Raw genomic sequence first — 13,853 nt, forward strand, 5'->3', positions numbered from 1 at the left:
TGCAGAACCTCTGGGTAGATTTAGGTATGTCAGGGTTTAAGCATTAGAATTCAAACCTCAGCATTTAATATCCCATCTCCGTCAGCATCATCGTCACAAGCATCTCCAATTCCATCCCTGTCTGCATCCTCTTGGCCAGAGTTGGGGACAGTCACGCAGTTATCCTGAAAGAAAAGCAACAAAGGGCCTGCTAGCAAGCTGTGCATGTCATTTAGCCTGAGCTCTGAAGGCTGGGCAGGGTCTCACCAGCACGCAAGGCCTGCCCTCAAAGCAGAATTGCCCAGTTCTGGTTAGGCATTCCTCTGGTATTCTGTTTCCAGCAAAACATGAGACAACTGCATCTTACCTTGCGGCATTTTTTGTCAGAGCAGCGTTGCTTCTCATCAGGGACTCCATCAATGTCCGTATCCTTCCCACAGACGTAGCCGTTCCCTGCCCACCCCACGAGGCACTGGAAGACAGCAGATTAACAAAATGAGGCTGCTGGTGAGTCCCCTGATGGCCATATGCCTCCAGAATTGAAGGCTTTACATGAGAACCAGCACAAAACATGGCAAATCCAGGTACACAACGCTCTATGGGAAAAATATTGTCTGGAAGAAACAGTTATGCTGTAAATAGATTTTAAATAGCTCGGACACAAGCTCTCTGCTTGTTCCTGAGATTATAAAGACAGATGCAGCAGCAAAACTTGGCTCCAGCAGGTTGCTGAACGGTGCTTCTCCCTGCTCAGCTGCCTGTAATGTTCCATGTCTGACAAATTTGTAGCGCTTCAGGCAAAAAAAAACCCCGAACAAACAACAATGGATCTGAGGTGCCAGGAGCAGTCGTCTTCTCCAGAGAGCACTGAAAGAGATACTGCTGTAGCTCAGGTGCTAATGGAGAGCAGGTCTGTGTTAGGAAGGCACGCTCTCCAGGAGAGGGCAGTGGCAGACCCAGGAGAGCAAGCACAGTGCAAGGGAAACCGGAGAGAGCAGACCCCAATCGCAGGGAGATTTGGACCTTACCACGCAGGAGATGGACCCGTCGCGCTCCACGATGCACTGTGCTTTCTCGTGACATGGACTAATTTCACCATTAGGACAGCGTCTCACTGTCTGGCTCTTGCAGCCAGTGACTTGATCCCCAACAAAGCCAGGTTTACAAGCCCCGCACTTGTAGGATCCCTGCAAGAAAAAGCAATAGGGAATTAACTATAACATGAGTCCTGGCAAACCTTTGCTGTAACCTTCCTCAGCAGCTGGATTGCCACAGATAACAGAGGCCCCAGAGCTTGGGAAGAGATCCACATGAGGCTTTCCAGCAATATTTACCCGTGTATTGATGCAGATGGAGTTTGGAACGCAATTTCTGGCAGCACCTGTCTCACATTCATTGATGTCGGTACAAACCTGCCCAGGAAGAACAAAGTAGACATTAACTTCACTCTTAAGCAGCTACCACATGAGATGATTACAGAATTAGGGCATCACTAGATGCAGAAGCAAAGCCCCTGACACACCTTACTAGGACCCACAGCTCAAAGTTTTCCTTCAGACAAGCTTGAGCCAGATCCCAGCAATACTCCTGACCCAGGCAAGCTGTTCACCCTCTACAGAGTCACCAGAGATTTTAGCCTGGCAAAATAGCTTAGCTCTGAGCTGAGCTGTCAGAGTATCTCCTTACTGTAAAAGGATAGAAGAGAGTCAATGGAGCAAGAAGGTCAAAGACTGCGTCCTATGACCAGCTAGCAGCTCTCTGAATAACACAAGCCACATGCCATTCCTGCTTTTGGCAATATATTCTTATAAACCATGCTAAGATTAGTTGGTTGGTTTTTTTTTTTTTTTTTTTTTTACTTTAATCTGTCTATAGCTGTCAGGGAAGCGGGGAGGGGGTGGGCAGTAGCTGCATCAACTCTTCTGTGTCCTAGTATGAAGGATTCCCCAGGCTGGCTTCACAGCCACAAAGCTGTCAGAGATAACATTCTGCCCAGCATAAATTCAGCAGAGATAAGGTCTTGGAGTGGAGGTTGCTTTGCTGTTGATGTTCTAGGACATCCTTGGCAAGTCTCTCCTCTCACTGCATCAGTCTTCCCACCAATACAATGCACTCATCTTGTACTTCCCTCCCATTTCTTTGAGGGCTCCAAGACCTTTAAATTACAATTACAGAAGGGAAAGAGTTAACGGCTTCTGAAGGAGACAGAAAATTTTCTGGGCCTTACCTGTTTGTTGGCCCTGGCATAAGCTAGTCCAACTCCTTCAACCATTTGCCCAGTGAAGCCGGGAGGGCAGGGATCACAGCGGAAGCCAGGGACAGTGTTAATGCACTGGACCTTCGGGAAGCAGGGGTTTGCATTGCACTGTAAACAAGAAAGAGGTTGTGCAGAACTGTGAGGCAGGCTCGCTCAAGGCCAGCTGTGAAGGCAGCTCTCAAAGCAAGCCTTGCTGGGTGAGATCCAGCTATTGTACTTTTATTTTTAAAGAATAAAACAAAAATGCATAGAAGTTCCTGGCTTTCCTTGCAAGTGGAAAATGCAGCTTCCCCATCTCAGTTGTTCTCCCAAGTCCCAATATGTACAGACAAGTAAAACAAACCAACTTTCAGGACTAATTCTTCTTAGGTGACATCAATTGCCCAGGCAAAGAGCTGGCTTCTCTTCACACTTTCCTTCCTGGCAGTCTCTGAATCCAGAGAACTGGATAATTTCTTACACTGGTTTTGAAAGACAGAGCAGTTGGTTGTTTACTACTCTGGGAAGCAATCGTCTTTCCAAAGTTGCTATTAATGCTTGCTTTATTTTCTCCAACACTTTATTATTTTCACTGAATTCTTATGCTCTGTACTGGCAGATGCATTACATTAGTACAGTGGTTTCCATGTTTTGGTGACTAACAGATTATCATCAATCTCAAAATCTCTCATAGACCCTTTTAACTTCAGCAGGTTTTTAAACTGAAACGCTGTAGAGGTGATACGGCTTTGCAAGACACTGACGGTTGCTGGGTGGACTAATCAGCGAGCATAGGACTATGGTTTGGGAACCACAGAACTAAGGAGTCTTACGGACACGCAAAATTAATGGTTGAGTAAAGCTTTGCATACACACAGAGAGTAAACTTGATGGAATGCCACACTTTTTTTAAAAAAAAAAAACAAACCAGTATCTGCCTAGCAAGGTTTGATTTAAAGGCAGAAGTAAAGCAATACGAGTAGTGTGGTAAGATTTATTGTATAAAGGACTATTCGGGAAGCATTTGATTCTATTCCACACATAATAAATCTTATCTCTAACAACTCATCAGCCATTAGCTCAAAAGATTGTAAGACCAAAAGGGACTGTTCTGGTCTTCCAAACTCGCCTTCCTGTGTGGTACAAACCAAAAGATTTATTTTGTTTGAGCCTATGTATCTTTTAGAAAGAAATGCCTAGCTAGACTGGATATAAAACCAACATGGAACAGAGCTTAAGGGAGGGTGAGACTTCCTTCCAGTGAAATTATGTTTCTGTTGAACTTCAGCTCCTAGGGGAATTGCAAGACTTTTCTTTACAACCACAAGACAAACCCGCAACACTCCAAGAAAAGCGAGCCAGTTTTGTAACTTCCAGCCTGTCCTACTTGGTTTTTTACCTCATTGATATCTGTGCACTGTGACCCATTGCCTGAATAACCTGGGGGACAGGGTCCACAGCGGAAGCCAGTGCCGGTCTCAGTGCAGGCCACTCCAGGGAAGCAGGAGTTTGGGAGGCATCTGTTAAATTGTGTCACGGTGATGAGAGGGCCTGTCGCCTCGGTGTGCATGCCTAGAGGACAAGAGGAACGTTAAGAACAGAGCCGTCACTGCCAGAGACTATCATCAGGTGGTCCCATCGTCTCAGAAGATATCAGTGTGCTTCATAGACAGGCCATTTCCTTGCATCCTTTCTGAGGGTTGAGCAGTTGTAACTCTATTTTGTAAATGGAGAAAAATGAAGCCAGAAGCAGCAGCTTGACAGATTTCTGAGTCAGAGCAGACAAAAAATAAACAAGAAACCCCAGAAGTCTTAGCTCCCAGTCCAAAACTCGTGTCGTGCTGCCCTCCTTGTTGCTGTAATACGCTTGCTTTTGGAGTTCCAGAGAGATCAGTTCTCTCCCTGGTTCCTCTACAGCTACACCTCACTGGCAGTATGGACTCAGACACCTGGCTAAAGCAGAACGCACACAGCACAGGCTTAAATCTGGGAAGCATTGTGGAGGGCTGTCAGCCAAAATCTCTGCTGTAGAAGGCAGGCATGTTAAACAGGTCAGGTTGGTTTGTAGCAGGAATACACTCACATCAGGCTCACATAAGGCTCTCATGCCATAACGTTATGCATAACATGCTACCTGTTACCTCCACAGGGCTAGGAAACCTCACGTCATCCTGGCAGATGAGAAATCAGTCTGTTATTCGGACATTCATCACTTCTAGGCTGGAATACAGCAATATGGTCTATCTAAGCATGAAGTACGGTGATGTGTAGGAAATTCTAAGCCATATAAAATGCTACTGCAGTCCTATTCAGAAGCACATCAAGCCTGTCCCCACACTGCTGCACACCAGCTTCCCTTAAAGTTTTCGGCCACATGCCAGGTTTTTGTCCTTATCCTCATGACCTGACCCATAGCACAAGAGAACTTGAAAATGAATCTGTATGGGACGCAGAACTTCACTGAAGGCCAATTCAAGACTGTGAATAAACTTTCCCAGAAACTAGATTTGTCACAAGTCTCCCACACCCACTACTCTAAGTGGCAAGTTCCTGTTTTCTCTTGCTTAAAAACCCAACATAAAAATCCTGAAACAAAATAAAAGAAAAACCAATGCTCTACCACCACCAGCAGCAAAGTCTTCACTAAAAACAAGGCCTCTTCTCTTCACGCTTCTCTTTCTGACAAATAATGAGAGAAGCACATGACTGTTGTGAGTCACGTTGTTCAATGCATGACTAAAAGAGGCTCAAATTCTACAGTAAGGAGTACAGGAGAAGAACACACATAAAGCAAAATAGCAACTGGGGAAGGCAGAAATCAAGTAACAGAGAGAAAGTTCAGGACAGTTTTATGAGCAAATTATTAAAACAATTGCTGTGGATGAATGCATTTCTGTACTGCAGGTCCCAAAAGCCTTGGCTAATCTCTTTTCCAGCAGAAGTACAATCTCTCCAAATGCAGAAATGGTTATTGCTCCACCCTTTGAGTGTACTGGCGAATAATAGAGCATCTCCAAGAACCATGCTTTCTGAAAGCCAGATATACTGGAAGTAAGTTCCAGTCTAGAAAAAAACATTTATTGGGGAGCAGAGGGCAAGATTTATATGGGAAAATCTATGATCCTGGTTCCTGCATGCTCTGTAAACAACCTCCTTGCTTGGATGGTGGCAGCACTAGGATGGAAGGAATAGCAGAGCAATGCCTCTTGGGGGTGATGTTCTCTTCCACTTGCAGCTCTGGAGTAGCCAACTGTATCCCACAGGATACCCAGTGTGCATTCCCAGGCAATTCTAACATCGGCCATGGGCTGGATTATTAGGAAATGTGGTCGGGCAGCTTTCCGCACTAGAATGACACTACCCCAAGAAGTACAGTGTGGTATGTCACAAAACCACTAACAAAGCTTATTTCAGAAATAGTGGAAGTAAGCAAATGCTGGGGTTTTGCTGGAAGGAAAGATAAGCTTTTTAAGGCTGCTTCTGCACCCCATGCTCAGGAAAGGGGTAATAGCTTCAGCTGCCATTGAACCACGAGAACAGCATGGAACACTGGTCCATGCGTGCAGAATGTTGTGGGGGAAAAAAGCATCACTAATATTGAGTATTACCCTGTAACACTCGGGATAATTGTGAAACAAGCTGTTTCCTTTGGGGAGATGGTCACAGGTGGCATTTTACTACTCGTTTGGACACAAAGGTATGAAGGACTTGGAGGAGGCAGTTGAACATAGGACTCAGCTCAGTAACTCACCACAGGCATCACACTCCATGACTGTATTCTTCAGGAATGTTATCTCCTTAATCTAGAAGAAAACAAGAACCACCACTTAGCCAAAGGCTGAGTTTTGCTCCCACGCAAACTAATAGCCCCCCTGCCAGAAACAGGGTGTCTCTCTGAGACTGCACAGCTACTTACAAACAAATTAACTCTTACCCCAAAGTCTATGTTGCAGACTGTATGGAAGCTGAGGTGGCTTGTATTCCCTGCTGTAAATCACTCCCTACTGTAGTGTTTCTACAGGCTAACTTGATAATACTATTCTATCACAGATGCAGGAAACACTTGCCTTGAATACACAGAAACAAGTGCCATAAAGAAAGAGGTATCTACTTTATTTGGGTCTTCTGCTCTAGAAGATGCTGAACTAGCACTCCTAGAGAGGTCTGCTTTATCTGCAGTCCAGGTATTGCATAAGTGAAGTCAGGAGGAGGTACCCCTGTGAGCCATTTTTGCAGATACATGAATAATCTCTGACATTGCTTCTTCCATTCTTTGGCCCCAATGCCCTTGCCATGAGGATATTTAGAATCTATTCACAAAAGCTCCTCCCTCCAGACTTCCTCTGATCTCCTCCAGGCTCCTATTCCTTAAGCTTGCTTCAGTAAAGAGATAATCTGTAGCATTGGCAGTGCAAAGATGCCGTTCCTTGGGTGAAGAAAGGCACAAATAGGCATGTCAGTCTCAAGCTAACATTTATATGACTCTCTAGCATCTTAGATAGCAATCCTAGCAGGCTTCTTTCCTGCAAAAGCCTTACTGGCTATCTACAACCGATGCTCAGGACCACCCTTCCACACCCTGTGGACTTCGTGTTTCCACGATTAAGTCATTTGACTTTGACAAAAGCTTCTACTCGTGTCTCTCTGCCAGCTCCCAGGTATAAGAGCAAGCTTTCATTCTATGTTAGATTCTCTCTTCCAACATGGCCTGGGGTCATGTATTTTGAATAGTTAATGCAGAGATAGATGTAACCCAAATCCCCAGAACATCTCCCGTTAGAAGTGGGTGACAGAGAGCAGAGGGGAGAATTCAGAGCACTGCTAATGAGTATCAGTGGTTCCTTTGTGCCAAGAATCCTTCAGCCTTTGGCTCAGGAGAGTAGATCTGGCCTTTTATTGTTATGCCTTTTGCCATCCTTATTGCCAACATCCCAAGATGCTGAATCAAGGAAAAGTAAGTTTTAGAAAATCTTTGCACAGATGAAGAAATTATGAACTGCCACCTTGGCTCTCCAGTGGTATATGCAAGTTCATCTTCTGAGGAAGAGTTTTCTTGAAAGCGCTGTTGAGAAAAAGACCATGGATAAAAAAAAAAAAAAAAGTAGGTGGCAAGAGCAAGAGAAAGAACAAATAGAAAACCTGTATGGAGAAGCAGTGCTAAGCTGGAAGGGAACACTGGAAATCATTGCTCGAGGCTGCCAGGAACCATGTCTGACCTGATTCCTAGTAAACACTGGGTATTTATGCAGCAGCCTGAAATGTGAGAGTAACTCAATGCAACAGATGTTTTTGCAGATTAGAGGCCGCCCAGTTTGCACTGGCACAGAGACCTGTCTGCCATTCCAATTATCTGGCAGGCAGAGGCTGCTGCCCTCAGGTCCCAGAGTGGATAAAGGGAGAATGGAACCTTTTTCTATACTTAAAAGAGAGTTGACCAGACAAACCACCATCTCCTCGTTAAAATGGGAGAAGATCTAAGCACCCAAGAACTTCCAAATTCCCTAAGAAACAACTGGAGCCAGAAGGGCTTAGGATTAAAACAACAAGAGGAAAGAGTGAATACAGAGCTTGTTTAGACTCCATATGACTTCCCTTTCCAGGACCCTAACAGATGGCTGAAAGGTCTCTACCATCTTCCAAGTTTGGACTCTCTACTGATTTCGTGAGCCCACAAAACCAAGGAAAAAGTGACTTGTTTTTCCAGTTAAATATATACCTACTGTGTGTGCCTGCCTTTTTTTTAAGAGTTCATTCTCCATGTACACTGTTTTTCAGCAGACATGGTTCTAAGCAGTAGAATATGGAATTCAAACGAATCCACTTTATCTCAGAATTACAGATCTGATTGTGAGACCACCTCTTGATTCTGGTTTGCAGCGCAGTAATTGTAGTGCTCATTTCACTTAACGCAAGAAGCAGCCCCTCCAGTTCCAGAACTCAGCACATAAGGCAGAGGATTCAGAGATTGTGCAGCATATAAGGAATTAGGTCCCTTTCTGACCTACCTGCTGTTTCAACAAGTCTCGAACTTCCATTAGCACACGGTTAGTTTCTCTCATCTCTTCCAGCATTTCTGGCCCAACTTCACCTCCTAAAAAAACCAAAGTGGTTGGGAAAAACACAGAAGAACCATTAGCAGTACAAACCAACTGATGTTACTAACTTCAGCTTAATACTAAAGATACAGACTCCTCCACACCAGTCCCTGCCAGTTCCTAACTAGAAGCTTGCTGGAATTAACAGAGACTTGCACATAGGCTAGAATTTGCTCTGGGCAGGGCAGACAGTGATAATCAGCCATGCCTGTCAGGTAGGTAACAGTTACCCCACAGCAAACAAATTGGCCTGGCAGTCTGGCAGTTGTGGTAGCTGTTAATCTGGCATGGTTTCTGCAGTTCACACATAGGAAGGCTTTGCTGCCAAAAGAAGCAAATTAATAATTCAGTGCTGGGGAAGCTGCTATGAAGGGCACCACTAAAGTAAGGCTCTTTGCTGAGTCTATACCAAACGTGCTGCCAAGCACTGAACGTGGAAAAGTGGCACATCAGCCATTGCCTCGCCTGTTCTCAAGGTACAGACTTTTTTCTTGCTGGAGACGGGTTCTTTTTGGGTAGCGGCAGTTTCAAATTGCTGTGCAGTGGCTTTGGGACATAAAGGATACATCAGCTCATCCATGCAACATTGCATATCCTGTTTAAGCTATGCTGAACAGAGGATATAAATCATCTTACAAGGTCATCTAGGGCAGATTAACATGATTTTTCCCTCCCATCTGCTAGATTCTAGACTTGCCTAGTCCTTTGAGACATGCTAAAAATCTAGTTCATACTCCAGCTTTGCTCAAGAAGAATGAATGGAAGTAGCTCATTTTTTCTACAATTATGTAAGTTTTAAGAAAACTTGAACAATTTAAAAACAATTGGACACAAAGTTCAACTCTGGTATTCTCCTGTCTGCCATGAGAAAGTACAACCTCATTTCTCTATTTTTTTCTAGGTTAATTGATCCTCAAACAGAAGTCACACCTTGCCCACAGTGTAAGCAAACCTTTATGAGGAGAGAAATAGCAGTTATCTACAAACAGCGCTGTCTGTTCAGGGGAAAATTAGCTGGAGTTAGGGGTCTGCCTCCTTGAGCATGAAGAAGTTGCCAGTGCCAAAGGCAGGATGTGAGCCCATGCTACTGACTTAGTACAACAACTTCAGCATTCTCATGTGACAAATGAGCCTGAAAGCCTCATGGTCTTCCCTGTACAGAACCACGAGGACTTTATGAATATTTGTAACCTGTCCAATACATTTTGGTTTGGGAAATAAATTGAAAGCACCACAAATGTGTCATTCTGAGACAGAAAGACTGAATTAAAGTGACGTTTCTTATTTTATTGAAACAAGGAGCTTGCACATAATTTCCAACTTCAAACAGAGGTTTTGAATAAGCTCTGCACGAAGGCTTCAGGCAGCTTCCGTTATTCCTGGGAAGAATTTTCCATCCCTAGTAGCAAGATGTAATTTAAAATAAAAGTTCGGGGTTTTTTTAATATTCAAATTCAAAATAATGATTCAACCACTTGGGAGCGATTTCCAAAGGAAATCTATGCGCTTGCAGACATTTCCATTACTATTCACCCTTCTCCATGGACTCGTTCTGTCTCCATAAGCGCACACCTGACTCTCTGGTACACAGTCTGAGTCTGCTGGATCTCACAGATTCTCTTCGAGTTGAGCATTCCCCTAACGGGCTGTTCAGAGAAGTGGAATTTTTTTAATGAACTTAGCATGGCTACGTTCCTAGAAGTCAGGGCTTCCCTGAGCTCTCTGTGCACAAGCAGAGAGAATATCCAAGGATCCTGCTATAGGACATTCTGTATGATCTGGTTTTTTAACTTAAATCACATGCAAAATGCAGATTAATGTAAAGTGTCTCTTGCAGGTCATTACAAAACACAACAAAATTTCCAGTTGCCCTAGAATAAATGTTTTTCTTAAAAAAACTTCACTACTCAGGAGGGGAACTGGGGAAAAATCTAAGACTGAACATTTACACAGTTAAGCTTCAAGTTTCATATGAAACTACAAAATCCCTAAACATTGCTTTCAGGCTTCAGCATAGGCAATTGAAATGTTACCTTCTTCCTCATTCCCTTCTGCAAAACAGAATTTTCATAGGAGTCTAGAAAGCATATGAGTCCAGAAAATATAGAGATAATTAAAATTACTTACCTGCTCTTCTCTGCTGACATGATGAAAAACGACAAGAGAGGCAGAGGAGAAAAACAAAGGCTAGAGCTGAAATCATCTTTGAATCTCCAGGCAGTGTGGATGTACGGGCTTCTCTTGCAATGAATTTTTAACCTGCAGGTTTGCCTCTGCTCCCCATTAGTGTCTGTGGTTTGCTATTTATGAAGTTGCATTCCTTCCTCTGAAGTTCTTATTCTCTGATGCTGGACGAGGGGTGGACGTCATTTCTGGCTGCTAGTCCACAGAGAACGTTACAAAAGTAAACAATATGAGAAACTCATCAGGAGAGTAGTTTAATTTTTTTTTTAGACCAGCTTGCACCAAAATAGGTCAGAAAATTCCAGAATTAAATGGATTCTTTTTGGATTTGGGTTTTTATTTCATCTTCATGGACACAGGATAGACGGATGATTCATAGCCTTATCCCTCACAGATTTTCCTTCTAAAACTGCTCACAAGATCACAAAAGCTATGAGACATCTGGACTTCACTAGAGTTTCAGAAAAGGCTCTTTAAACTCCCAAAAGACAGTTTCACCACTCACACTTGGGGCAAAATTATTGAATCATCTTCCAACTCCAAAGAGGAGTCATCACATCATATTTCGGAGAGGCACTGGGCAAATGTCCCTTAGAGGCTGATGTTCTTATTACCCCCCATCTAGGCTTGTCTAAAGGAAGGATGCAGTGCAGAAGTGACGGCATGAAAGGAAGGTAGAAAGGAAGGTAGACTTTGCTGTTTCTTGTCTGTGAAGGAATGAATCTCAGTCCAGCATTTTCCATCAGTCAGTCTCAATCCAGCACTTTCCATCAGAAGACACAGAGCGGATTGAGAAATCCATCTAGAGCAGCCAAAGAAAATCTGCCCAAAGAAAATCTTAAAGCTACTACCTCAAGGAAATTACAAGTTAAACTGTGACCTGTAAATAAGGTTTGTCTGAAGACCAGTGAAATTCTTGATCACACATTTTCACTGTTTGACTGAAATCTGTTACTATGTTGATCATGCAACTCCCTTGGGGACACAGACAGGAAAGCCCCAGGAAACAGTAGCTCAGTCTTTTAAGTGTTATAGCAGCAGGATCCTTGGATATTTACATAAAGGATTTTTTTCTCATTTTGACCTCAGACCTCCCGTGTTCAGGAAAAAACTTCCCATCCCTGTGGCTGTGCACAATTTTCAAAGGCAACTGGGTGCAGTCTTGCAGGCGCTGGTGAGCATGCATGTTCACTCAAGTAAGCAAATAAATATTATTAGTTTTATATTACGGGAATGCTGCAGCAGACATATTTTACATTTTCTTGCACCAAGCAAATTTATACTGAAAATAAAGTTAATTTGCTTGTGTTACCTAGGTAGCATTTGTATGATTCTGCTTGTCTGGCGCACATGCCATCTTGTGTTACACACAGCAAGTGACTTTTTGCTGTCTACCCACAGGTAAATCAGCTTTGAGGGTTTGATACTTGTGGTAAGCAAAAGTGGTTTAGCTGGAACTCAGAACAACTGAGTCTCCCAGGTTTTAGCATTTCTGGGTCCTTCTGGACAAATCAAAACCATGGCAACTGATTATTAAAGATAAAATACACTGTTTTTTCCAGTGATGTTCTGGGAAATATTATTTACAATTTCTATTTTATAGCAACAATTGGGGAATGAATGAAAAATGCCCTTTCACTCCCACAGAGACCAAGTCTTTCACCTGAAACAGTGATAGTTCATGTCTGTCCAGCTTATGTTTGAAGATGCTGTTGTCAAGAGGTGAGAGAGGCATTCAGACTTTGCAGACGGCTCAGTCCAGGACCCTGCTAGATGGCAAGCAAGGAAGCCCATTAGTACCTGTTATGGTACTGGAGAGTTTTAAGGGAAAAGCACATTACTTCAACAGAAGCCTGGTAGGTCATGAATAAAGGAAGGTTCTTGCCAACTATGCAGAAAAAATCTGTTTTTTTCAAGTGGGGAGAAGTCATAAAACTCCAGAAAGAAAGAGATGTAACTCACATGGAATGAAGAATGGACAAGGGTCACTTGTGAGGTCACCTCGGAAACAATTGACATCAGATTTACTTTGTATGGAGAAATAGATGTCCATATAGAATTATGAGACAATCAAAATCCTAGTACTACAAAAAAGAAATGAAAAGAAAAAAGAAACTATTCAATACAAGGAAAATAAAATATGTATGAGCAGTAATGATGTTTTCTGCTATCTAAGTAAAGTATTACTCAATGGTATCAGGATATAAAACCAAACAAACCCACATAAAAAAAACCCATAAAGTCAGACACCTAATAAAAACGTTGCTTGAAAGTCCAGTATCCAGCTAACTGGATACTTCTGTGTTTCTAAGTTTTCAGGGACCAAAAAGCCCCCAGTTTTTGAGAAGAGATAGTAGGTTGACTAGAAACAACCATTTTTGAGACCACATGAAATTGGCTTGTAAAACAATGTGACCCCCAGCCAGCAAGAGAGCGGTATTTGTATCCAGGAAGAGCTCTCGAAGACTATCAAGAAGAGTCCGGCTTCCTCTGTACAGAGTTCAGCATTTTTCTGAACACTTTCAGTTGCCGAGAATCACATGCCCTTTTATAATACTATAAACTGGTGATCACGTTATATGTAAAATTCACTGTATTTTCTAATATGCCTATTGTTTAACATCCAAATTGACTAATCAAAACCATGTTATAGAGAAGCTAGATCATTTTCTTTGTTTTTACTATGGACTGAAGAAACTCAAATAATTGGCATTAAAAAGAAGAAATCTCCCAAGCTCCTGGAGTGACTGCAAAGGACAAAAGGAAAAGAGTGAACCCCTCTCTTCTGAAGAATACCTTGTATGTACAAGCTGCAAGTCACCAAGGTATTTAAAACATGCAGGGCTACCAGCAGCGAACCTGGATCTCTTCACAGGGAAGAGAAGGAGAACTTTGGTAATGTGGACAATCTGCAAAGTGAACGATCTGCAAGTACATCGCCACCTCTGTTCTCCCCTGCAAGAGAGTCACAAATAACTAATTTATTGGTGGAGGCTGGAGAGTGGACTGAACTGGCTTGCAAGGAGCACATGTGACTTGTAAGTAACTTTGCAGTTAGCTGAGGTGTTAGAGCACAAAAGGAAAACTGTGAGTATGTGCTTAGAAGATGCAAGTTCTCAAACTCAGTATCACTGCTGAGAAATGACATTCATTTCCCTCAGCAATAATCAGCGTAGGACAGCATGGTGACAGAATAGTGCTTATTATTGCTCACTTATTCTAAATTAAATGAACCCAAGCATATGAAATCTGTATTACACCAATTTCAAATATTTGAACAAGTAAGTCTTCTGCATATTAAGGCAGCGATCAATATGTCCTTACATTCTTCTAGAAACCCAAAGCCATTTCTCTTTAGT

The 13,853-nt window shown here is 42.8% G+C and overlaps 1 protein-coding gene across 13 annotated transcripts in view; it reads right to left on the bottom strand.

Annotated features, from left to right (window-relative positions):
* Positions 1-13,853, bottom strand: part of COMP (cartilage oligomeric matrix protein) — a 38,130-nt gene that overhangs the window by 5,789 nt on the left and 18,488 nt on the right. For 7 of the 13 annotated variants that reach the window (XM_075524090.1, XM_075524085.1, XM_075524097.1 and 4 more), the window contains 11 exons: positions 12,457-12,578; positions 12,158-12,263; positions 10,438-11,685; positions 8,221-8,306; positions 5,967-6,018; positions 3,615-3,787; positions 2,207-2,344; positions 1,314-1,391; positions 1,008-1,166; positions 347-451; positions 57-164 (listed from right to left, as the gene is read on the bottom strand). In XM_075524090.1, coding sequence (XP_075380205.1) covers positions 57-164; positions 347-451; positions 1,008-1,166; positions 1,314-1,391; positions 2,207-2,344; positions 3,615-3,787; positions 5,967-6,018; positions 8,221-8,306; positions 10,438-10,513 — 975 coding nt within the window. In that variant the 5' untranslated portion in view covers positions 10,514-11,685; positions 12,158-12,263; positions 12,457-12,578. Of the gene's footprint in view, positions 1-56; positions 165-346; positions 452-1,007; positions 1,167-1,313; positions 1,392-2,206; positions 2,345-3,614; positions 3,788-4,835; positions 4,876-5,966; positions 6,019-8,220; positions 8,307-10,437; positions 11,686-12,157; positions 12,264-12,456; positions 12,579-13,853 lie in introns of those variants that run through there. The other 6 variants (XM_075524088.1, XM_075524089.1, XM_075524087.1 and 3 more) reach the window with 6 other exon arrangements.

This window comes from Mycteria americana, chromosome 24 (assembly GCF_035582795.1).
Source record: "Mycteria americana isolate JAX WOST 10 ecotype Jacksonville Zoo and Gardens chromosome 24, USCA_MyAme_1.0, whole genome shotgun sequence".
Taxonomy (NCBI): Eukaryota; Metazoa; Chordata; class Aves; order Ciconiiformes; family Ciconiidae; genus Mycteria; species Mycteria americana.